At 44.9% G+C, this 26241-nt stretch overlaps 1 protein-coding gene across 3 annotated transcripts; it reads left to right on the forward strand.

Annotated features, from left to right (window-relative positions):
• On the forward strand, positions 1–25766 carry Nde1 (nudE neurodevelopment protein 1). Of its 3 annotated transcripts, none has more exons than XM_048433277.3 (9): positions 1–153; positions 4176–4299; positions 5119–5272; positions 9736–9884; positions 15991–16127; positions 18806–18985; positions 20943–21034; positions 22777–22922; positions 24355–25766. In XM_048433277.3, exons 2-9 carry the CDS (start codon positions 4217–4219, stop codon positions 24365–24367), a joined length of 954 nt encoding a protein of 317 aa, XP_048289234.1. In that variant the 5' UTR covers positions 1–153; positions 4176–4216; the 3' UTR covers positions 24368–25766. The 3 variants fall into 3 exon arrangements, with proteins under 3 accessions (XP_048289234.1, XP_048289231.1, XP_048289232.1); XM_048433274.3 differs by having other exon boundaries at positions 24482–25766; XM_048433275.3 differs by lacking the exon at positions 24355–25766 and adding an exon at positions 23517–23785.
• Positions 25767–26241: the final 475 nt, after the last annotated feature.

Here is a 26241-nt window from a genome sequence, read left to right on the forward strand (position 1 = left end):
AACCTCGCTTCTCGGCGCTGATTGGCCGAGCCAGACGCGTCCCGGGCGCGGCAGCCAATGGGAGACGCGGGCAGCAAGGTGCGGACGGGGCTGGGACCGCGGTCGGGCCCTGCTGGCCCGCGCCTTGCCGGGGATCGTCGTCGCCCGGGCGGGGTAAGTGAAGCCAGGTTGCGGCCGGGGCCTCCCACGTCCGCAGCACCCGGCGGACGCGTCCCCCAAACTTGACCACCAGCTTTCCTCCTTCCATCCGTGAGCTCCGCCGCTCACGGTGGCCAACTCTGTTCCTCTTCTGCCCGCCCCTTCTCTTCCTTAAGCCCGGTGCTTCGCCAGCCCCTTCATCCCACAGTCGCCGCGTCCCCTACTGCTGCCGCACGGGTACCAGCCTGTGTCCAGCTTCCCCCACAGTGCCTCTTGAGTCTCGGCCTCCGGACTTTTCATATTTCTGTAGACATCACTTTGGATCGGATAAACTTTATCCGATAAAGGCTGTGAGTGCTTACCCCACACCTTGGATGTTGGCCCAGCTCTCTAACCTCTTTGAGGTCGTGGGCAACCCGGAGTCATCTTGGCTCCGGAGCGACTTCATCTTTTCCAAGCCATCTCGGTTTTGTGCCAGGGTGTGCATGCCCCTGCTTTTTACCCGGAACCTTCCTAAACTTCCCTGATAAAAAGTCTTTTGAGGCGGGGTGGAGGTTTGTAATTTTCGTTGCCTGCTGTTTTGTGTATTGTGTGCTAGGATAACCTCTTAGGACTGGGATGGGTGCCGTTGAAGTACAGTCTGACACAAACTACTCCCCAAACCTAAGGTTATCTGACCATGCACCACTCCTCCCCCACACACTGGCATTCAAACAGTTTTGAGATTTAAGTAATTCATTTTACAGCGTTCCATATGGAGTTAAATATCTGTGACCAATCAACCCCCTTGAAGTCGTAGGGGGTCTCTGATTTTTATATTTTACCTCGACTTGGATAATAGTTTGATTTCTTGATTTATGCTATGTAGATATTATTTTTTTTTCTTCCAAAGTGTGTTCTACCTTATAACTTGTGAGTCTAGTGAGATTAAAGCCTCTTTCCTTCAGAGGGCATTTCGTACTGTGAACCTCTACAGCCTGCACTAGGTTTGCACTGGAGGATGGAGGAACTTGGGATATAGCCCAACTCTCTGTGGGTGTTAAAGAAATGTTTGAAAAGACATGGAGGGGGCCCAGACCACAGTAGGAAGATTCCCTGGCACCTTGATCAGTAGAATAAAATGACCTCCAAACAACAGTTACTCTCTTTTTATTCTTATTCAAATATAAGCTCATGGAGAGTGAACCCAAGGCCTTGTGCATTCAGGCAGGGCTCTATTTCTGAGCTACATCCTTAGCCTACCAAGTGTAACCCTTTTAAAATTTCAGATGCAACCATATTTTCAGCTCAAAAGCACAGTTCTCACCTCAACTGAATAATAGACAGTTTTTCTAGAACCCAGTATGAATGGCAGTGGCCCTACGGCACAGATTCGGTTACTCTTCGTTACTTGAGATCTTTCTTACTGGTTACAGAACAAATAGAGTAAAAAGTTAAGATGTTTACTAAGTTCAGCGATAGGGGCTGCAGATGTGGGTCACAGCAGGGATTAGTGGAAGCTACTGGAGGTCTGCTTAGAACAAGTTTTAGGTTTGATACTTACAAGGATGTTAGGTCAGATATTGGGATGGGCAATGAATGGCTTTCAAAGGTGCCGAAAATAGCACAAGATAATTCGGCTCTGATCTGCAGCATTTAATTTTACATTATTTTGAAGTTCAGTATTTGGTTTGTAGAATCTGTAACAAGGTGCGGCCAGCCTGACTTCCTTCCTTATGGAAACTTGAGTTCAAAATGTTTATTGTAAATTGTATTTTTTTTTTTAGTTTCTTTTTACCAAAAAGTCCGTTGTAAAGAAGTGTGTCAGGTACAAGTATGCAAGCGCAGTGCCCGTTCTAGCCGCACTCTGGCACTGTCCTCCAGTGCCTTTCTATCCCTGTTGCCGAGGAGACAGCAGCTAGTTGCTGTGACTGCCCTTCTGCTATAGTGTATATAGCTCCTATTTAACAGCACCACCGTTTTCCAGTTGTCTGCTGACAGTGCTCCATGTTAGAGAATGGTGAGGACATGTCCTTGCATGTCTCCGTTCTTAAGGAGCTTGAAGACAAGCTAGGTTTACTGACTCTTGATGTGTTTCACAACAATGACATCCCTTTTGTAAGTGCACACCATATTTCCGTCATCATACAGGTGTGAATATTTGGCTCCTTTCTTTTCCTTGCCTCTCCCTTTCAGCATTTTTGTTTGTTTTGAGACAGAGTGTCTCTGTGTATCCCTGTATTTCTCTGTTGTCTTGGAACTCGCTCTGTAGACCAGGCTGGTCTCGAACTCAGAGATCTGCCTCTGCTCCCAAGTGCTGGTATTAAAGCCATGGTCACCCTCCACTTGCTTTTTTGACAATGTTATACAAGTGTATAATACATTGTCATGCTCACCTCTACATTCTCTCTTGATCCCCACCCCTCAAATTTCCATTCCACTTTCCATTCCACTTTCAAAGTTTTGGTTTTGGTTTTGCTTTGTGATTTACTAGGGCCAACTGAGTCTCCACCTTCTTTTTTGATATGTGGTCTCTCAGTGAGTCTGAGCTCACTGATTTAGCTAGACTGACTGGCCAGCATGCTCTGAGGATCCTCCTGTTTCTACCACACAACCCTTCAGCACTGGGGGTGTAGCCTAGTTTTTTACATGAGTGTTGGGGGTTGAAATACAGGTCCTCATGCTGTATGGCAGGAACTCTACCCACTGAGCCCTCTCCCTACCCACTCCTTACCCCCTCCCCCTTTTACTAGGTCTCACTGTGTTGCCCAGGTTGATTTTAAACCTGTGACTTGGGCTGCAGACCTCCTTTCTTGGTCTCCCAAATGGCACTACTGCACCAGACTCCTGTTGCTTTCTTAGGATCCCTGGACTTTGTTCTTCTCCCTTCACTCCCTTTACCTTTATTCTGACTTCTTTTTCTATCCACTTTTTTTTTCTTTTTCTGGCTCATTGCAGATGATCCCCATTTTACACCCTGGTCCTCCACAGCCAGCCATACCACCAGGATGAACTTCTGAGTTAAAGAGTCCATCTGTCAGTATCCTCAGTGCCCCAGTGGCTCCATGTGGCAGCCAAGCATTCCTCTGTTTCTCTTCTTTCTCTCCTTTTTTTTCTTCCCTCTTTCTGGCGTCTTCTCTGTGGCCCAGGTTAGCTTAGGATCTCTCCATCTTCCTCAGTGTCTCAGTTGCTGGGATTACAGGAGTCTACCACCACACACAGTGGGCAGTAAATTTGTTAATGTGTTTGAAAAGTCGCCTGTGGGTTTTAGCCCCTGAGTTTTCATCTGCACTGCTCTTTCCCATCCTCTGCTCTCAGCCTTCCTGGACCTCCTCATCTCCCCCACAAGCCTAGCTATTTCTCTAGTTCCCATGCATTCAGTATCCTTTTTTCTCCTCCACCTGCTTTCCTATTCTGGTTTTCTTCGAAACAGAGTCCCAGGCTGCCCTTGAACTTGCAACCTTCTTGCTTCTGCTTCCTGAGTGTTGTTGGGTCAGGAGTACAATGCTCAACACTTTCCCATTTCACATGTTACTCAGGGGTCAACTTGTTAGGAACTCAGCCAGGTTGGATTTTGCACTTGGAGTTCTCAGATACTTCAGGAATGCATATCACAGTGCTGCTGGTGGCTTCTCAGGGACACACCTATGTCCAAACTCAACAGAGTATACTCTGCACACCTACCCATTTGTTGTAGGTTGGCTCCTGTGCAGAGCTCTGTCCTTGTGCTCACTGAGGGCTTTGTAGTAATTTACATGTAATTTGCATCTTCTTCCCCCCACAAGTCTCATTAAGAGGAGCAGGAATCTAGATGATATCTTATTTGGAGCTGAGGGTCTTATACTAGGTAGTAAATGTGGGGACATACACATAAGCCCTGGGCTGTAACTAGAGGTAGGACCTACTTTTTATTTAGCTTTAGTTTTTGAGAAAGCAATTCTCCCCCACCCCACCATTTGATCTAATATGAAGTTCGGGGCTTTTAAACTTTATTTTTTTTTAATTGAAGACTGTCTGTTTACCCAGAAGTCACTAATGATTTCTAAACTTTTCTCCAGACATCATGTCGCAGGAATAGTGAGCTCTTGCCCTTTTTACCATGGAGGACTCGGGAAAGACTTTTGGATCAGAAGAGGAAGAAACAAGCTATTGGAGAGACCTGGCCATGACCTACAAGCAGAGGTCAGTTCTGCAGTGCCCCTCACTAATACCTCCTGGGAGGATGGTGACTGCCTCTTCTATAGGTCTGTCATGATGCTCTAAAGCCAACATTACTGACCCATGAAGATACTAGGATCACCTTGCTCTACAGAGGCCCCTGAGCCTTAGGGAAGGCAGACAGTCTGCCTAAGACAGCAGCTGGGAGAGGTAGAGGTGGAATTTGAACTATAAATACCTGAGGAACCTAACCATCCTAACATCTCATTGTGTTTTTTGGATGGGTCTTTATCTATTCCTAGATGTCATGTCTTTTGTAGGGGAGAAGATTTACCTGTGCCTTGAGATGGCTCAAGGTTAAGAGCACTTGTTCTTGCAGAGGATCTAGGCTTAGTTCCCAGCGCCTACATGGTGCCTCACAACCATCTTTAACTCCAGTTTCAGGGGATCTCATACCTTCTTCTGACCTCCTTGAGCACCAGGCATGCAGACAAGACACTCATACACATAAAATATAATTGAAAAAGGGTGGGCTCGTTTTAAAATTTGAAGCTGGTGTTTCAGAGTACATGTCTAAGAGTGGTGTGTGTGTGTGTGTGTGTGTGTGTGTGTTCGGTTTAGCACTATGTAGTTCAGGCTAACCTTGAATTCTTGAGCCTCTTGTCTCTGCCTCCTGAATGCTAAAATTACAGTTGTGTGCTTCAATTCCAGCTCTAATCACCTATCTTCTTGTTCATAAAATGGGAATAACAGTGCCCGAATAAAGTCTTGATCCACACATGCCGCTGCATTACAAATACCCAGCATCATTCTGTGATAAATTTATTTGCACTCCTACTACAGGGCCGAGAATACACAGGAGGAGCTCCGAGAATTCCAGGAAGGAAGCCGGGAATATGAAGCTGAATTGGAGACTCAGCTGCAGCAAACTGAGACCAGGAACCGGGACCTCCTGTCAGAGAATAACCGCCTTCGAATGGAGTTGGAGACTGTGAGGGTGAGGAGCACAGGAGACATGTCTACAGATAGGGATGTCTTGCATGGCTGAAGAGGCAGTCTTAGAGGGTGAAGCGACTGTAACCAGGCCACTCCCTCCTGGAATCCTGTCAGGTGTCTGTGGTTATTGCACATTTTATGTCACAGTGGGTGGAAACTGGTGAAAAGCAAGTCACACACATGGCCTACAACCCTTCTTGGTGGTGGTCTGTACTGATTTCACAAGGGACATGGCAAGTAGAACTTATCAAAGGCTACAATGTCATTAGAATTGCAGATTCTTGAGACTCAGTCAGGTAGCCCAGGCTATGACGAGCCCTGAACTTACTATGTAGCTGAGGGTGAACTTTAACTCCTGATCCTGTTGTATTCGCCTCGTAAGTGCTAGGATTAAAAGCACCATCGTGCCTGGCTTTAGAACAGCTGCTTCTTATATATTACAAGGGGACAGTGTTGTATCTCTTAGCTCCAGGTGGCTTTTAAAATAAAAGCTAACAAGTAAAAAATTAATTTTTCTACTAACACTAGCCACAGGTCAAATGCTCGATAGTCACTTGCGACTCACAGGTTTCCCTTCTGGACACATGAATCACAAAATATCATCTTGTAGAACATTCTCTTGGACCATGCAAGTCATAAGCAGGTTCATTAACTGGGCGCTGCAGTAGTTCTGCATGGACCCCTTGTCTGTGGTTTTGTTTTTATGGTTTTAGTTACCAGTGACCAAACAACATCCAAAAATATTAAATGGGAAATTACAGACATAAACAATTTATACATTTTAAATAACTTTTATTATGGTGTAATGTTATAATCATTCTATTTTATAATTGTTAACTTTTTTGTTTGTTTGTTTGAGACAGGGTTTCTCTGGGTAGTCTTGGCTGTTCTGGAACTCACTCTGTAGACTAGGCTGGCTTTGAACTCACTGATCTATCTGCCTTTGTCTCCTAAGTGCTGGGATTAAAGGGGTGCAACACCACCACCACCACCTGGCTATTGTTAATTTTTTAGTTTGTAAGCTAAGCTTTATAGGAAAACATGGCAAACATGGGAATAACAAAGCATGTATAGGGTTTGGTGGTGTCTGAAGTTTTGGAGGATGTTGCAGAATGTCTTGGAATGTGTCCTCTCAGATAAAGAGGAGGCAGGCACTACGTTGCTTAAGATTGGACATTGTTGTAAGGGGCCAAGCTTTACACTGTAAGACAGTGAGTAATGCTTCTGGCTTTCATCTTCCTGAAACAAATAGCACTCCTAACTCCTGAGGGTGGGACAGTCAAAAATACTTCTGAGCTGTCGAGATGGTTCAGCTGGTAAAGGTGCCTGCCACCAAGCCTGATGCCCTGAGTTTGATTTCTGAGATTCACGCGGTGGAGGAAGAGAGCTGAGGCCTACAAGTTGCTCTCTGGCCTCTGTATCCACGGGAGTGGGTTCTCTCCTTCCATCGTGTGGGTCCCGGGGATCAAGCTCAGGTCATGAAGCTTAGCAGCAGTTGCTATCTCTCCAACTCAGTTTCAAAGTTTAAAATTATGTATTTAAACGGGCTGGAAAGATGGCTCAGAGGTTAAGAGCACTGACTATTCTTCTAGAGGTCTTGAGTTCAATTCCCAATAACCACATGGTGGCTCACAACCATCTGGAATGAGATCTGGCGCCCTCTTCTGTCGTGTAGGCAGAACACTGTATGCATAATTAATAAGTAATATACATAAATTTATGAAGCTTCTCAGAAAAATCAGGATTTTTAACTTCCTTTGAGAGAAGGAAGACCTGGTGAAGCCAGGTCTCCATCGTCCACACCAGTGAATGGGTGAGCCCAGCCTGTTCTGGTCACTGTATCCTGATACCAAGGACTGCCTCTTGCTCCTTGTCCTATGCAGAGTCCAAATTTCTTATTGGCCCTGGAAGTATTTTCATTTGATCCTTGAAACAGGCCATGAGGAATCCTTCCAATTCTCACATTGAAGAGGCTTCAGGGCTGGAAGCTGTGGGGAGAAAGGTTTGTGGCATGAGCAATGGCTCAGGGAACCATAAGAGACCTTGCATAGGGCTGCATATATACCCTTCAGTTACTGAGTAATTATATGCTTCAAGGCTGAACCTTGAGCTTGCAGAAAACCTCTTCTGGCCAGAGGCATGAGGCTCAGCACACAGACTGAGGGGGAAATACTGCAGAGAAAGCCTGCCACCTGTAATTGCCTGTCAGTCACTTAGGGCAGGTGTGTCAGCTACTGCCTGTGAGGCATCAAACAACATTTCCCAAGGCCTCCATCAGCTGACAGCTTTTCACAATAAATCTCAGATGAAAGCTCAATAAGACAGCAGTTTTCATGTCCCAAATTCAAGCTGTCTGAATCTATGCAGGCAGAGGATCCAAGTCTCCACATCTCCCTGGGATCAAGGTAAATGATCTAGGATTGAGTTTCTTTTTGCTTAAAATGCAGATACTTGCCCTCTGATCCTTGCTAGGAAACCCCAGCAGCCTTAGGATGTTAAGGCCCTTACCTCATGTCATCTTGCAAGTCATTTAACAGACACTTTAGTCATTCTTTTGTGACCTCATCCCTCTCTCAGACATGGGCACCATGACGTCATCTCCTGGCATGTCTGACTGTTTCTCATTACAGTTTTGTTTCTTGAATCTAGTCAGGAAGAGGAATTAGTCTCAGTGTCTCTCTCTCTCTCTCTCTCTCTCTCTCTCTCTCTCCTCTCTCTCCTCTCTCTCTCCTTTCTTAGTGGCCTGCATGGAAATTGCTTGGTATTCTTCTTGCTTTAACAGTACATGCTCTAGTGGCCCTGATCTTGGCTAAGTTATTTGTTCCAGTTCAACCTTGTACCAGGCAAGTAACTGAATCTTAGTTTCCATATCTCTCACGTAGGATCAGATAAGTTAACACATACCAGCCCAAAGGCCAGTACAGTTGATAAGTAAATGTTACCTGTTGCAGATGGGCAACAGCTAACCAGTAAGGTGTGACCCTGACTAGTCCTTGGTCTTGGGTCTTGGAAAGTACTGAGCAGTCAAACTGAGCTTCCCTTCCCTTACACTGCTAGGGAGTGTCGTGGATCAAACAGTTAGGATGGTTGTCACACTAAGTGTCCAATGTCTCCTTTTCAGAGGTACAAGAAACTAATATCATTCCTGCTACTTTTCTCAAGCACAGGGCTCATGTGTAAAGCAGGGCCATTTTGAATTTTAGCTGAGGCCTGGGCAAGTACACGCGGCTTCCTTTGGCTGGGGACACCTTGAATGAGGGTTGTTGGGTACTGAAGGGACCAGGAGAGAGAGGACAGGATGGCAGGTGCTAAGAGGATTAGCAGGCATGTGGTTGGAAAGTCAGGGCATGCACACTTTGAATGACTGTTGCCCCCAGCATCTTATGCTGTCCCAGCTAGTTTTATGTCACCTTGCTAGAAGCTAGAGTCATCTGAAAGGAGGGAACCTCAAGGAAATGTCACTATAAGATCTGACTGTAGGGTATTTTTTAATTAGTGAATGATGGAAGAGGGCTCAGCCCATTGTGAGTGGTACCATCATTGGACAGGTTCATAAAATGCAGACTGAGCCCAACAATGGTGGCGTATGCCTTTAATTCCAGCACTCAGGAGACAGATGCAGGCAGATCTTGTGAGTTCGAGGCCAGCCTGGTCTACAGAGTGAGCTCCAGGACTACAGCGAGTTCCAAAGCTACACAGAAAAACCCTGTCTTGAAAAAAAATGTGCATACTGAGCAAGCCTTATGAGGAGCAAGCCAGTAAGCAACACTCCTCCATGATCTCTGCCTCAGCTCCTCCTCCAGGTTCCTCCCGTTTTAGTTATTATCCTGACCTCTTTTGATGATGAACAGACATGGAAGTGTAAGCTAAATAAACCCCAAGTTGCTTTGGCTGTGGTGTTTCATCACAGCAGTAGGACAACTGCTTCTCACCTGAAATTTCAGGTCTGAGGAAAGAAGATTCTGTTGACTGAGTAAGGGAGGTTGGGAGAGGAAGCCTAAAGCAGCCTTGCAGGAGTGGTATGAAGGGATAACTCAGGGAACTGAAAATGAAGGGAGAGATATTCCTTAGGATGTTGGGGTCATGTTGAGGATGTGCCTCAGTTGTAGACTGAGAACCATCACCTAGCACACATGAAGCCCTGGGTTTAATCCCCAGCACTGCATAACTGGGCGTGGAAGCTCATGCACTTGAGAGGTGGAGGCAGGAAGATTAGGACAAGACCATCCTTTGCTTCTTGGGTACGTAGCTGGTTTGACCAGTTTCACTTTCTCAAGGAAAGAAGATAAGATATTGTTGCTAAGGTGGGAGGAAGGGGAAGAACTTACGTTCAGTGCCTGAAGCCATCAAATGTCTTCTACAGAGAGAGGGCACTGTGCGTGAGTCCCACATTTGTTGTACTGGGTGTAAACATGGTTTGTCAAAGGCTTCAGTCACCGACCTGGCTTCCATTCTGTCCTGCAGGAGAAGTTTGAAATGCAACATTCAGAAGGCTACCGGCAGATCTCAGCCTTGGAGGATGATCTGGCTCAGACAAAAGCCATTAAAGATCAATTGCAGAAATATATCCGAGAATTGGAACAAGCCAATGATGACTTGGAGAGAGCCAAACGGTAGGTAGGGTGAGGAAAGGTGTGTGAGGCAACAAATACAGAGCTGCGTGTGATGAACTTGGTGGTGAGCAAAACAAAGCCCTAATAACATGGGCAAGATGGAACATGTTTACTGTTTCTGGTGTCTTCCCACCTTCCTGAAGATGTGTGTTTCTGTCTGTTCTCTTCTTCCTCCAGTTTGAAAGACTACCCTTAGGGTTTTTTATAGGGTGCAGTAGGACTTTTGCTTACCTGAAAATGTCTTTATCTTTGCCTCCATTCATGAATGCGTATTTGCATCCACGTGTGTCAAAGGACAACCCTGAGTATTCGAGGTTCTTACCTTCCATCTTAGACTCAGGGTATCTTTTTGTTTATTTATTTATCTGTGTATTTGAGACAGGGTTTCTCTGTCTGCTCTGTGCTGTGGCTGTCCTGAAACTCACTTTGTAGACCAGGCTGGCCTCAAACTCACAGAGATTTGTCTGCCTCTGCCTCCCGAGTGCTGGGAAAGGGTACACCACCACCGCCTGCTGCTTTTCACCTTTCTTATGCCTATTTATTTCTCCTTATGGTTAGAGTACAGTGCCAGTCCAGTTTGGTTTTCTTCAGGTGGATACATACTGTTTATTCGACCTTTCATCTTTTCCCCTAGGGTATTAAACTCAGTTCCATTGCATGTTAATTTCTTATTAATCCTGGCATCCATTTATGGATTTATAGTTGGTTCAGTCTATAATTTGTGGTATGTGTCTTGGACACAAGCGAGAGTCATTTGAGAAGAGAGAGCCTCAGTTAGAAAATATCTCCAAAAAGACTGTAGGCAAGCTGGTAGGGCATTTTCTTAATGGCGGGGAGGTCCTAGCCCTTTGTGGGTGGTGCCGTCTCTGACCTGCTGGTCCTAGGTCCTATAAGAAAGCAGGCTGAGCAAGTTATGGGAAACAAGCCGGTAAGCAGATCTCCTTGGCCTCCGCATCCGCTCCTGCCTTCAGGATCCTGCCTTGCTTGAGTTCCTGCCCCCGCTTTCTTTAGTGATGAACAGTGATGTGGAAATGTATGCCAAATCGGCCCTTCCTCTCCAAACTGCTTTGGTCATGGTGTTTACACAGTAATAGTAGCCCTAACTAAACAGTCTGTGAAGCCACATTCTGAAACACACAGACATCCTTGATCAAAAGCAAACCATGTGGTCACACTGAGTATATTCCACCCACAGTGAGGCTTCAGCAAGGGTTTGGGTGAAGGGACAGATGGAAAATTGGGACCAGTAATGCAGTTTCCATGCTGGACGGTGGTGGTGCACACCTTTAATCCCAGCACTCGAGAGGCAGAGACAGGTGGATCTCTGTGAGTTTGAGGACAGCCTGGTCTAGTTGAGTTCCAGGATAGCCAGGGCTACACATAGAAGCCCTATCTTGAAAAATTAACCAATCAATTGATCAATAAATAAATAATGCAGTTTTCTACAAGAAGTTAGTACATTTGCACAGTTCAAAACTAATATAGGAGGAAGTAGAGAATTCCCAGACTTAGTCTTTTTTTTAATTATTTATTTATTGCACATTGGTGTTTTTTTGTCTGTGTAAGGGTGTTAGGTCCCTGGAACTGTAGTTAGAGACAGTTGTGAGCTGCATGTAGGTGCTGGGAATTGAACCTGGGTACTCTGGGAGAACAGTCAGTGCTCTTAACCACTGAGTCATCTTTCCAGCCCTGACTTATTATTCTTAATTATGTGTATGTATAAGTGCACCTGTGTGTGGTTACCTATCCCCTGGAGCTGGGGGGTCACAGGAGAGGGTGAGCTGCCTGCTGTGGGTGCTGGGAACCAAACTCAGTTCTTTGCAAGAACAGCGAGCACTTTAGCACTTTTAACCCCTAAATTACCCTCACCAGCCCAAGATAGTTTTTTGTTGTTGTTGTTCGTTTCTTTTTTTTTTCTTTCTTTTTTTTTTTGTTTTGTTTTCAGGACAGGATTTCTCTGCCTCTGGAGTGCTGGGATTAAAGGCATGTGCTACCATGCCTGGCTTGTTTCTTTGAATTTTTAAAAGGTTTAAAACTTTTATGTGCACCTTGTTACAGTGCTTATAGAGGCCAGGAGAGGGCATTGATCTCCTAAAATTATATTTACAGAAATTCTGAGTTGCCATGTGGGTTCTGGGAATTGAACCCTGGTCTTCTGGAAGAGCAAGCAGTGCTTTTAAACACTGAGTGATCTCTACAGACCCTTTTAAAATATTTTAATTGTATCTGTGTATAGATATGTATCTGTAGGTGTCAATGGATGTCAGAGGTATGGATCCTCTGGAGCTGGAGTTTGTGAGCCACCTGACATGGGTCCTGGGAACTGAATGGGGGTCCTCTGCAAGAGCAGTAAGGTATACAGTCTTAACTGCTGAGCTGTCTCTAGGAGTTTTTGTTTGTTTGTTTGTTTGTTTGTTTTTATTGGAAATTCAAACAAACAAAAACAAATACTCTGTCATGAAAGTGGTAGGGGCTTCTGAGACCTCTTCGCCTTCCCGAAGATTGACAGCTGAGACAGCTGAAGATGGCTCCAGCTGAGACTTTCCTTCAGCGAGGCAGCACTCTACAATATATATGCCCCTGGAAACAATCCACATTGGCTCATCGGGTCACACACGCTAAAGACATAAAAACAAAGGGAATAACACAGGAGGGAGTGGGGGACAGACTAGGATAATGAGTGGTCGTGGCAAACATGATCAAAATGATGTTCATGTATGAAAATGTTATAAAGAAATCTTTATGTATAATTAACATAGACTGATAGAATAAAACAAAAGGCATTGTTATTCCTCCACCTCCAGTCCCCCATAATAGAACACTTTGTACTCAGAGTTGTACATCTTGCTTTTTCACTTAACAATGGGTGCTGAAGATATCTGTCTATTGAAGGACAACAGAACACCCTTGTTCATCTACTAAGCGGCTGACATTGGCTGATACCATGATGACTGACTTATACAGGCTCTTTGGGCTGCATGTCTTGCTGCCTCTCAGTTCCTTTACTGATCAGTGCCTCTGTGATAAACAACCTCCTATGATGTGCATCTAAGCAGTGGGATCCTGTAAGAATGGCCCTGCCTGAGGACACATGCCTATGTGACTTGGATAGGACCAGTTTATATTCCCAGTGGCTCTTTACCAAATCCTCGTTTTCCAATTTGCCTTCTTAACACAGTGATTATTAGGCTTAGAATTCCTGCCAAATAGATGAGAAATGGGTTCACCTCAGCTTTGAATTCTAGAAGACCTATTGCTATGGTATTCATTTTCTGAGCTACATTCTCATTCTTTTTCTCTCAGCCTCTCTCCCTCCCTTCTTCCCTCTTTTTCTCTCTTCTAATTCAGTATTTGGAATCAAATCCAGAACCAAAGAGGATCTCTGTGAGTTCGAGGCCAGCCTGGTCTACAAGAGCTAGTTCCAGGAAAGGCTTCAAAGCTATAGAAAAGCCCTGTCTCGACATAAAACAAAAACAGAAAAACAAAACAAACAAACAAAAAACATACTGGGCAAGTGCTCTACCACCGAATTACATCTCACACTATTTTTCACATTTTGAAGTTAGAGTTTTGGGGACAGTAGACAGAGTTTCATGTAGCCTAGATGGCCTTGTACTCACTCCATAGCCAAGGATAGCCTTGAGATTCTGGTCCTTCTGCCTCTACCTCCTAAGTGTTAGAATTCAAAATTTGTCACCCTACCTAGTATATTGAAACTGGATTTTCATTGCTTCTAAGGAGACTTTCATCTATTTGTCTTTGACATGAGTCTAAAGTATCTGGAGGTTCTTTTGGTTTTGTCTAATGTGTGCTTTAGTTAGTGTGCATGGGTTATTTGACTTTTGTGTATTCAAGACAGTCACAGTTAGGAGGGCCTTTTGTTTTCTAGTCTTTTAAAACACTTGGCTTGAATTAGTCATGATGGCATATGCCTTTGATCCCAGCACTCAGGAGGCAGAGGAAGGCAAATACATAAATACACTTGACACATGTTTTTATTGTTTTTTCTTCCTAGTTTGAGAGGGGGGCAGGGATTGAGACAGGGTTTCTTTATTTAGTCCAGGCTAGCCTTGAATTTATAACTTTCTTTTGTTAGCTTCCCAAGTGTTAGGATTACAAAGATATATCATTACACCTGGCCTGTTTTGTTTCTGAGACTCCATAGAGAGGTGTGAGCTTCCTACCTGTAATGATTCTTTACCATTGGTCCTTCAAGTCTGTCTCCTAACAAACAAACAAAAGAACATTACACTTGCCAGAAAAGGGCGCCAGACAGAAATTACAAACAGGCCACCAGGTGCCACCATGCTCACCTGGAGTTTATATGGCATCTCGGGATCCCAGTTCCGGTCCTTGTACATGTAGCAGTTGCTTTAACTATTGAACCATCTCCCTAGCCTAGGGGAGCAGTTTCTTTACCTCTTGGGCCTCCTGAGTCCTGAGCACACATTTGTTTTCCCAGAAGCATTCATGTCCCTCCATCTAGATCCCTATTCTCTAGTTGAATGCTTTCCTCTTGTTGTCACTAGACAGGCACCTTAGTAACTTGAACAAGCAGGTGCTAACATGATGTTTTGTTTTGTTTAATTTATTTACTTACTATATAGTGTTCCTTCTGCCTGTACACCTCCCTACCAGAAGAGGGCACCAGATCTCATTACAGATGGTTGTAAGCCACCACGTGGTTGCTGGGAATTGAATTCAGGTCCTCCAGAAGAGCTACCTGTGCTCTTAACCTCTGAGCCATCTCTCCAGCCCCTCTAACATGATGTTAATAGGGAATGTTGAACAAGTTAACAAATTCAGCCTTCCACAACAGTTGAAGACCCTAGCTTACATGGAGGACTCCAAACCTGCTTCCTATTACAGAAAATGCAGTTGCACTATAGCTCCCCAGATGCTTTAATTTAAAGTCCCATCATGAGCCGGGCGGTGGTGGGGCAGTGGTGGTGCACACCTTTAATCCCAGCACTCGGGAGGCAGAGGCAGGTGGATCACTGTGATTTCGAGGCCAGAGCTCTGGTCTGCAGAGCTAGTTCCAGGACAGTCTCCAAAGCTACAGAGAAATCCTGTCTTGAAAAACCAAAACAAACAAACAAACAAACAAATAAAAAACCAAACAAACCCAAAAAGTGTCATCATGAGCGTGAAAAGCCCTGGTTTACTGTTTGGACCTCTTTCCTCCTGTCTCCTGTCACAGAGATGTGCTTACTGCCCCTGCCTTTTGTATGAGGAAACAGATTCAGAGAAAGTTGCTGGGCCTGAGTTAAACACTGAATGGATTCTTATTATTGTTGTTTTGAAGTTACAGCCCTTCTTGGTGCCTTTACCACCATTTATCACTGTGTTCTAGTGAAATACCTGCCCTGTTCACAAAGGAGTGTCTGTTGTGGGGCAGCTGGATGGGGGACCGAATGCCCAGAGCTTTGGAAGCTTCAGTTTTTTTCATCACAAGCGTGTGCACGTAGAGGACAGGGTGGCAGGGGTCAACAGCAGGTATTCACAGTCACCCATCGTGCTTTTGAGACAGGGTCTCTAGGTGAATCTATTCTGGATAGGCTGGCTGGGTGGCTGGAAAACCACCTGATACTGAGATAATGTGTACCCAGCTTGTTATGTGGGTGTTGGGGATCTTAGCTCATATAGATGTTCAAGCACTTAGTGACAGCCACGTCTGCAGCAACACTTTCTTGACTTTAAAGTCACTAAGAGATTAGTGCTGGACGTGTGTGTGTGTGTGTGTGTGTGTGTGTGTGTGTGTGTGTGTGTGTTGGACTGTTCTGAATGCTAATTAGCATTCCTAGACAAGCTAGAACTGGTTGCTGTCAATGATGGGACAGAGCATGTAGTCCTGATGGACAGGGCCTTAGATCATCACTAAGTACCATATGGAAATCATTAGACCTGACCCACAAAACAATTTGTTCTCAGCTCTAATGATTCCATATTTTGTTGGTGAAGAACTTGAGACCCAGGAAGCTGACTTGACCAGGCCTGTGGTATTTAGGACTGCCCAGGCGTGTCTTTTGTCACATTTTCCAAGTCTGCAGGTACCAACACATGCTGCCATTGCTATCTTGGATAACTTTGTGTTTCTTTTACCCAGAGCCACAATCATGTCTCTGGAAGACTTTGAGCAGCGCTTGAATCAAGCAATCGAAAGAAATGCCTTCCTGGAGAGTGAGCTGGACGAGAAGGAAAATCTTCTAGAATCCGTGCAGAGGTTGAAGGATGAAGCAAGAGGTTAGAGACTTTCCCTGTCCTCCCCCAGCATGGTACGGCTCCATCCAAGACAATCTTGTCCTTGTCTTTCCTAGCACTGCCTTTCCAGGAAGTCTGGTGCTGTTCTGTACATAACTGGGCCTCACAGCAGAGGAACAGCCTGCCAGGATGGGTGCTCCAAATTGTCAGCTGCTGACAGGGATTCCTGGGATGACTCAGAAACCTTATGGCTTCAGGAAGAGCCTTGGGGTTGACAGATTCAGCTTTGTTCTTGGGTTTGTGCCCCTTGGTTCAGAAATGACCCCCTGGGGAATGATCCCACCCATATCAGGCAGGCTTGAGGCCTGGCAGAAGCACAAGGGTTTCTTGGGAGATAAAAATGCCGTTATATTGCTGGCCAACTTTTGACTGCTGTTCCAGCATGCAGTTTTCACACTAATGAGACCTTCACTGGTAGTCCATCCAAGTTGAGTGCTTAAGAGAGTTTGTTCCAAGTCCTAGTTTCTTGTTTATTATTTGTTTTTGTTTTTCAAGACAGGGTAATAACCATGTGTAATAACCATGGCTGTCTTGGAACTCCTTTTGTAGACCAGGCTGACTTTGAACTCACAAAAGTCCACCTGCTTCTGGCTCCTGAGTACTGGTATTAAAGGTTTGCGCCATCATGCCTGTCCATTCTTCCTTTCCTTCTCTTTCTTTCTTTCTTTCTTTCTTTCTTTCTTTTTAACAAAAATTTGATTTCCAATGGTGTAGTTACTAGATAAGATTTTAAAAGCAACAGTCAGGGCTGGAGAGATGGCTCATTGGTTAAGAGCACTGGCTGCTCTTCTAGAGGTCTTGAGTTGAATTCCCAGCAACTGCATGGTGGCTCACAACCATCTATATTGAGATATGGTGCCCTCTTCTGATCTGTAGACATACATGCAGGCAAAACACTGTATACATAGAAAAAATAAATAAATTTAAAAAGAAGAAGAAAAAAGCAACAGTCAAGTTTAAATAGTTTTAGATTTCAGAACATGTTGGATGCCATTAGGAGTACTCAGTGGAGCTGGGCTTATTGGTGCATACCTGTGATCTCTGTACTAGGGAGGAGGATCAGTTATTTAAGGTCATCCATAGCTTTATAGCAAATTCAAGGTCAGGCTGTCCTTCAGAGACCCCGTCTCAAAACAAAACAACAACAACAAAAAAAACCCAAAATAAAACAAAAACAACCAAGCGAAAAAACCTTGGATGGGAAAATTCTCAATTGATTGGTAAAGTCAATCAAATATCACAAAATTTAAAGAGCTCTGAAATCTGAAGCACGTCTGGTCCAAACAGGTAAGAGCCATCAGTAATGAAATGCCAATAAATCACAGGAATTTATTTTGTGGAGTGTTAAACAGTTATTAAAATGAGTGGACATTGGTAGACATGTTGTCATGGAAAAGATGGGCCAGACCCTTCGTGGAAGGGGAGAGAATTAGTCACAGGCAGGAAGTGGCATATCCCCTGCTCATGCTTCCTAAAGTCACTTGTATTATGTGCAGTAGGAGCTTACAGCACATGTGAACTCTATGCAGAGGAGGTCTGGAAAGGTTGGGTGGACTCTCCGAGTCTAGTGCTCTGGAGGCTGACTCAGGAGAATCAAGTATTTGAGCCTGTCCTGGATATTTAGCAAAAAGACAGTCATCTGTGTTACATCCAAATCACAGAAACCTACTAGGAGACCGAGTCCTGCGTGTAAAAACATAAAAACAAAGAGCTTTTATTCTTTCACACACTTGCAAACTCGGTCTCTCCATGTGTTCAACATGTTGGAGTGATCGGAGACACCCCTCCCCAGCTCAGTTGGGCTTAGATTTTTATAGTAGCAAAGGTGGGGGTGAGGGATTTCTAAGGTTCAGGACCCCTGATTGGCTGACATTTGTCTAGGGGTGTCCTGGTGAAACACCATGGTTACGTGCTGGCAGGTGATCCTATCTACAATGGTTGGAACGTTAGGAATTTCCTTTGGATGGTCTGTTCCTGGGTGATGCCTGGGTGGTCATGGTTTGTGGCCTTTCTTGGAATCAGGTATTACCTTAGGGTAAATTTCTGAGACTTGGGCCTATATTGAGCTTGTCAGGACTGGGTCCTACAATCTGCTGAGCCACCTGCTGTTCTGCAGGTTTACCCTACTTTCTGAATTACTTTCCTTTGTACCTCCCCACTCCCCACCATTGCTGAGTGCATTAGTCTGACTCAAAGATGTGGTTTTCTCTCTTCCTTTTCTCTTAACTTCTTTCTGGTAGCTGCTAAGATTTCAAGCTTGCCTGCTTGGATTTCTCTTTTAAACTCGAATAAAACTGTTCCCAAGCTTCAAAAAGAGAAGAAAAAATAATAGCACACAGAAAAAAAGCAAAACTTGGTCACATGTTCCAGAGGGAAGGGCCCTGGGGGGTGGAGAGTGGGGTAGTTTCACTTGGGATTCTGTCTGTACCACAATGTGAAGTCTTTCTAAGCATTAGCATGGTGAAGCATGTACCATCGTTTATATTCTTTTGTATATCCTGCAGAAAGAAAGTGTATTGTTTTGTATAACTATTAGGAGGACATGTGGGTATCCCTCTAGTCAGGGTTTCAAGGTTGATTTCTGGGTTGTAGCCCTCCTGTTTTGGCTTTATCTTCACCCAGAAGTAAGGGCTAACATTCTGGATCCTTTCCCTGCACAGATCTGCGGCAGGAATTGGCTGTGCAGCAGAAGCAAGACAAGCCCCGGACACCCTTGCCAGGCTCTGGGGAAGCTGAGAGGACAGACATGGCTGTGCAGGCTCCAGGCTCTATGCCATCCACTCCCACAGCTCACCGAGGACCCAGCTCTGGTTTAAACACACCGGGAATATTCAGACGTGGTGAGGAGATGGGGCAAAGGGAAAATTTTCCTTAATTCAAAGAGTTTGCCTGGGCCAGATGTGGTGATGCAGACCTCTAACCCCAGTACTTAAGAGGCAGAAGCAGGTGGAGATCTGAGTTCAAGGCCAGTCTACATAGTGAGTAGCTAGGGCTTTGTTGAGAGACCCTGCCTCAAAATGAATGAGTGAATAAATTAAATATTTGTCCTGGTAAGAACCTAGTGTGGGTCCTGAGTAAGGTGGTTTGGGTCTAGCTCAGGGTTAGGGAGTCGTGTGGGGCACTCAGTGGGGCAGGCTGTCGTGATATGTGACAGGAGGGTCTTGAGTGACGCAGATGGGAAAGAATAGAAGGATGTGGGTCCATCCTACATCCTAGCTGACCACTTCAGTCATCCCCAGAAGCCAGAAATCCAAAGGTCTAAATGTTACATACAAATAAAAGTCAAAAGCATCATGGGTTGGACACGATAGTACATATCTGTAATCTCTGTGTTCTTGAGGCAGAAGCAGTAGGGTTGAACATTCAAGGCTAGCCTAATCTACATAGTGAGTGACTGTCTCATAAATACTTATGAGGGGGAAAAGGAGTTCTGCAATAGATCTACTTGGAAATGGGCCCAAAGTAATTGGTGTGCTTAAAACTGAAAATTTTGAGTTTTGTCCCCAGCCTCTCAGCTGATGAATCAGGCCCCTACAGGCAAATAGACAATTATCAAATGCTCATTATATCATTATATGGTCAACAGTCTTTACACACTTCATAGTAGTGCCGCACGGAGCCTCCTCACAGTCTTTACCACACTTCATAGTAGGGCCGCACAGAGCCTCCTCACAGTCTGCGGTACCCGTGGTAGTGTTCACCAATGTCCCTGACATCACCTAACAGATCAGTGGCAGAGATGAGGTTCACAGCCAGGTAGGCTGGTTCAAGGGTGTAAGCCTCAGTTCACAGTGTGAGCCTTGCTGATGAAGACTGGTGTGGTCTCTGGGGTCCCAGTCAAGAACAGTTTCCTGTGTTTCAGGGTTCACATGACTCACTTGGTGTCTTAATCGCTGTTCTATTGCTGCGCAGACACCATGACTAAGGCAATCTTATAAAAGAAAGTACTTAACTGGAGGCTTACTTACAGTTTTAGAGATTTAGTTCATTTTAATCATGGCAAAGAACATGATGGCAGGCAGGCACTTCCTAGTCCACAAGTAGAGATACTGGGCCTGGCATGGGCTTTTGAAACCTGGTAAAACTTCCTCCAGCAGGACCACACCTACTCCAACAAGGCCACACCCCTAATCCTTACAATCCCTTGAAATAGTTTTACTCACTGGTGACCAAGCATTCAAATATATGAGCCTATTGGGGTTCAAACTACTGGGGATGAGTTTGGTTCAGGCTCAGCTGGTCTCAGTGGGGCCTACAGTTGTACCAGCTGTGTTGGGGGAGGGGCTCATAAAAAGAAAAAGAATTTCTTTTTAATTATGAAGGGCTACCATGGTGTGCATGTGGAAGTTGGGCTCAGCACTAAGTATTTTTACCCACTGAGCCATCACTGGCCATAAGTGGAGCAGTTTCATGTGGATCACTCAGCTGGCTGTGGTGGTACATGGCTGCAACCCCAATGGCCACACTGATGGGAGGGACCCTGCCTTTTTCTCCCCAATTTTTTTCACCATGCATATATCTATCCTAATCATTTTCAATGTTAATGAGCTCCGTCGAGTTTTTAGGCTGCCTTGACTTAGTTTAAAAAGATTAACCTGTGAAAATAGATGTTTAACATAATCTTACCAAGAACTCAAAAAATAGACTGGTAGACTCTTGGCATGTTGCCCAAATAAGATAGTGAACAGACTCAAAGGGAAGGTGTCAGCTTTCATCCCCACCCCCACAGTTGGAGTTTGGTGACATTGGTATACAGACTGTATAGTACTGTGTGACTCGTGCTTCTTGTACACCCAGGTCTGGACAGCTCTAATAGTGGGACCCCACTCACACCTGCAGCCCGAATATCAGCCCTAAACATCGTTGGGGACCTGCTTCGAAAAGTTGGGGTAAGCTCCAGCCTTTGCGGGGGGGGCGGGGGTTGTTTGAAGGTTTCCTAGACAGAGCCTCTCTTTCAGCTTTCACAGAGACCTGAGTTTTAGATGTGGCTAGACCTTACATCATTAGCTCATGAGAAGAGAGTTTCATTGTAGAGAGATCAGGTGCTCTGAATCCAGGCATCTTCTATTTTTCCTCCCAAGTAGTTTGGAATAATAGGGTGTTGTCTGTCTGTGTCTCTCAGGCCCCACACTAGCAGCCTTCTTCCTGCCTCACAGACCCCCAAATTCTGAGACTGTAGTTGTAGACTACCATGAGCTATTTAAAAATGGGTCAGTCCTTTTTCCTCACTCTCTCTGTCTTTCTATAGAACATCTTAAGAAGCAGAGCAAAGAAACAGCCTTGGCCTTCCTGGCTTTATGTTAGTCATAGGGAGGAGCTTTTGTCCTCAAGTAGCCACACAGAAACGCACACACGCACGCACGCACGCACTGAAGGTCTGTACCTCTGTGAATTTTTAGGTTTGTTTCCTCCAAGTTCAAGACCTTGTTTGACTCTCTTTGCAGGTTTGATGAGGTAAACAAGTGAACAGTTCCAGAAGATGATTATTATTATTCTTAGTATTTGGTGAGGGTAGTTCTTTTTTGTTTGGTTGGTTTCTTGTTTTTTGAGACAGGGTCTTTTTATGTCACCTAGGCTGGCCTAGAACTTACAGTAATTCTCCTACATCAGTCCCTTGAGTGCTAAGATTACAGGTGAACACCACGCCTAGCTCATATTTTACTAGGTGGAGTTAATGATTTTCTGGGAAGCTTCTGGATATTTTAGGTGGGTAGTTTTAGGACTTGTAGACACACTGGGTTCTACTGAGGACCCCTCAGAATCTTGGGAACACAATTAGGTGGTTTTCTCTTCCCTGGCTCCCACGTTCTACTTGGTTTTTTTTCGATAGTATCTCTCTGTAACCATGGCTGTCCTGGAGCTCACTGTGTGACCTAGACTGGCAAGGCATCTGAAATCTGCTCTGCTTGGACTCACACAGATCTGCCTGCTCCTGCCTCCTGAGGCATCATGCCCAGTGGCTCTCAGACTTTTGTGTTCCTGTCTTTTTTGTTTCCTTGAGGGGTGAGAAAGGTTGTGGCCCAGGCTGGCCTCAAATTTGCTAAGTAACTGTTATAAAAGGAGCGGCAGGCTGCGTTCCTAGTGCCTGGCCACCTGGCTAGTTTATACCGAAATAATTACACAGAAACGGTATTCATTTAAACACTGCCTCGCCCATTAGTGCTAGACTCTTATTGACTAACTCACATCTTGCTTTAACCCATATCTAATAATCTGTGTATCACCACGTGACTGTGGCTTACCGGGAGAGATTCAGTGTGTCTACCTGGTGGCTGGCTCCATCGTGGCTCTGTCTCTGCCTCCTTTCTCCCAGCATTCTGTTCTGTCTACTCCACCTATCTAAGCTGTTGTCCTATCAAAAGGCTAAGGCAGTCTCTTTATTTAACCAATGAAAGCAGTACATAGAAAGAAGACCCTCCTACACCAAGTAACTGAAGATAACTTTTAATTTCTGATCCTCCTGTCTCTTCCTCCTGAGTACTGGGGTTACAGATTTGTCATACCTTGTTTATATACTGCTGGAGATCCAACCCTGTTCTTCATGCACACTTGGCAAGCACCCCCTCTCCAAGCTGGCTATTTCTCCAACCTCTGTCTACACCTTGACTGATGAAAGTGTGTTTCTTCCCAGGCGCTGGAGTCCAAACTCGCATCATGCAGGAACTTTGTGTATGATCAGTCCCCAAGCCGGGCAGGTGGACCAGCCTCAGGGCAAGGAACCAAAAGCAGAGATGGTGGTGACAGACGGCCAAGCAGCACCAGTGTCGGAGAGAAAGGGTCAGTGCCTTTGATAAACTCAGATCAGACACTAGCCCCAGCCCCACATGGTCCCTAGTCTTAAGGCTATGGGATTATTGCAGAAAACCTTAGCCTCTGCTTCTTTTTTGGAGACAGAGACTTCTGCTGTAGCCCAGGCTAGCCTTGAATAAGCCCTTTGCTTAAGGCCAAATTAGATAATACCTGAATTTGGGGCAGCAGACAAGGAGAGAGCAGTGTTTGTAGTGTGATTTTGCACTGTTAAGAGGGCCTGTCCGGACCCTTTGTTGGGGAGTTTCACTTTCCCTAGAGCGTTCTGTGATTTTGGCTACACTATGTACTTGTGCATGTGGAGGCCAGAGGTCAACTTTAAGTGATGTTCCTCAAGTGCTGGCCACTTGATTTCTGAGACAAGAGTCCTACTGGCATGGAACTCATCAAGTAGGCTAACAAAGGGATCCACCTGCCTCTGCTTCCTCTGTGCTGAGGTCTAAAGCATGATCCTCTTGTCTGGCTCTTTACATAGGTGTTGGGAATCAAATTCAGGTCCTGATGCTGCAAGGCAGCACTTTTGCCAACTGAGCTATCACCCAGCTCTTATTTTTAAATTTGTAGAATCTTCAAGAAACTAAAGGCACTGAATTAGTCCAGCTGAACCAGATTCCTGGAAACAGCCACAGGGATGGGACACAGAACTGAATGCCAGCACTTCTTTTATTTTCTTGCCTAAGGGAAGCCTTAGATTTTGGAATTCATCAAAAGAAACCTGCATGGCCTTGGGGCCCAGGCCACGCCACTCTGGCAGGTGTGAGGCAGCAGTGAGGGAAATGAATTCATCCACTGTATGCACTTAGCTTCAGGACCTTTAAATACAGATTTTTTTTTTTTAAAAAAAAAAACAACAGTGTGTTTATTTATTTTTGAAACCAGGCTTCACTGTGTATCCTTGACTGGCCTGGGACTTGAAGGGCTGTGCAGACCAAAGAGCTGCCTGTCTCTGCCTTCAGTGTGCTGGCATTAAAGGCATGCATACCACCATGCCCAGTCAAATTTTCATTTAAAATAAAAATTTTAAATTATTGTGTGTACACATGTGCACAAGTATGTTTTCCATAGTGCATGTGTGAAGGTCAGAGGACAGCTGGCAAAAGTCAGTTCTTTCTACTGTGTGGGTTCTGGGATTCAGATTTTTAGGCTACCTACCACCAAACATCTTTACCTGTTGAGCCATCTCGTCAACCTTAATTTTTTTTAATTCAAGGAATTAAATTAAAAATTAAGAAATGTTGCTCAGTAGACATAAGTCCCTGGGTTCAAGTCTAAGCATTCCCCACTCTAAATGAAGTGACCAAGAAGTAGACATTTTTGTGGGATCTTCTGAGATAGGGTGCTTTTTCTGTAGCCTTTGGAATCAGGGAACCAGATAGCCAGTATCCTTTTCTTCATTTCACAGGAGAGAAAACTGAGACCCTGTGAGACTTGTCACTGCTCTTGACATTCACTCTTAGAACCCTGGGGTCCCTGTGCTAGCCATGAGAAACTCCTGTCACTTCTGTTAAATGTGTTTGCTCTGTCTGAAGGTCAGGAAAACGCTTGGAGTTTGGGAAGCCAGCCTCACAGCTCTCATCACCAGCACCGCCGTCCACCCAGGGTGTGGTCAAGCTTTTGCTTTAGGACCAATGGGAACTGCGCCCTGACCTGTCTTACCCCCTTTATATTTAGCTTTTGGTTGTTTTATTTTCAAATTGGTTTGTTCCACACAGCCCAAGCTGACTAAGCATCATTCCTGTAATGTGGCCCAGTTCCTGGCAGTATGTGTGATAGAAATGAGCTGGTTCCCCACCTCAACTCCCTCCAGCTCTAAGGTTTGGATGATGGGGCCACCCTGTCATTGGCTACCTAGAGTTTTAATGGCCTCCAAAGGTGTTTTGAATATGCCTAATCTTCAGGGGGAACTAGAGTCTAGCTCAAGAGCTCTCCTGCAGCCTACTTCCAGCTGAAGTTGTCTTCTGGAAGGAACATCTGCCAGTGCTTTACAGCATGACTGAATTGTGTCTAGAATTGAGAGATTACAGAAGCATGGGGCTGTTTTTAAACCATGACCATGTACCTTTACAGTTAGTTGTTTGTTTGTTTGTTTGTTTGTTTGTTTGTTTTGAGATGGGGTTTCTCTGTGTAGCCCTGACTGTCCTGGAACTCACTATGCACAGCAGGCTGGCCTTGAACTCAGAGATCTGCCTGCCTCTGCCTCTCAAGTATGCACCACCACTGCCCAGCCCTTTGACCCTTCTAATCTGCCTCATGAAGATTTTCAGAGGTGTGTCTGACTCCTCTGGTCAGTGGGAGATTATTCTCTGTAGATAAACCCAGCTTCCTATCTCTCCTGAGACTCTTGCCTTGATGTTGGGGCGACTTCTGCATCACGACCATGAACATCTTGGAGTTGGACTGAGCTTTGTCATGCCATCCCTAAGAACAAGACTTCATCATTCTGTGTCTATAGAATAACAAGGATGACTAAAACATCAGATTGAGATCCCTTGGGAGAATCAGCACAGAACTGCAGCACCAGAGCCTTGTCTGGTCTGTTTGGGGTAAAGCACACCTCCTGCTTCGGTCCACAATGAGAAATGCACACTGATTTCCAGACCTTAGCACCCTTCACTTTGCTACTAATGCATTTTTTAGTAGATGGGGCAAACCTGGCCTTGAATTGAACCTAGAACTTTCTGAGTGCTGCTGGCATTCACAAGGTGGTTTTAAGCTGTGTGTCTATTTGCTCCCCTCAGACATTATAACCTGGGAAAAGATGGGCTTTATTTTTTATATTAAAAAATAATAAAATCAAAAGAAATGCCTGCTTTACTGCTGTATGTTTGTCCTTCCGTGTTTGCACATGGCCCTAAAGTTTGTTTTTTTGTTTAGCCAAGTAATAAAATAATAGAGGAAAAACATAGTTTGTGTGTGGGTTATGTAGTTGCTTATGCGGATTTGGAGGCACATATGTGCACATGTTTGGGGATCAGAAGTCAATATCTGTTATCTTCTTCACTTATATGGGTGATGTATATAGGTGTGTGGGTGAGTATGTGGGCACATATGTGCACAGAGGTTGATGTTTGGTGTCTTACTTTTTGAGGTGGGGTCTCTTATTAAACCCCAGTTCATCCATTATGTTAGGCTGGCCAACAAGCTTCAAGAATGACTTTCTCTGCCCTGCCAGGGGGGGCTACCCAAGGTGCTGAGGGTCTGGACTCAGGACTCGTGCTTGCTGAGCACCTTACTCACTAGATCTATTCTTTAAATTTTTCTATTAAAGTCAACTTTTCAGCAGTAATTT

This window comes from Myodes glareolus, chromosome 9 (genome assembly GCF_982192425.1).
Source record: "Myodes glareolus chromosome 9, mMyoGla1.1, whole genome shotgun sequence".
NCBI classification, from domain to species: domain Eukaryota; kingdom Metazoa; phylum Chordata; class Mammalia; order Rodentia; family Cricetidae; genus Myodes; species Myodes glareolus.

Bases quoted from the DNA above. Each gene is read 5' to 3' on its own strand.
- Nde1 (XM_048433274.3), top strand. From the start codon at position 4,217: ATGGAGGACTCGGGAAAGACTTTTGGATCAGAAGAGGAAGAAACAAGC. The intron at 4,300-5,118 runs GTCAGTTCTGCA...CTCCTACTACAG, and splicing joins GCCATGACCTACAAGCAGAG to GGCCGAGAATACACAGGAGG. The intron at 9,885-15,990 runs GTAGGTAGGGTG...TCTTTTACCCAG, and splicing joins GACTTGGAGAGAGCCAAACG to AGCCACAATCATGTCTCTGG.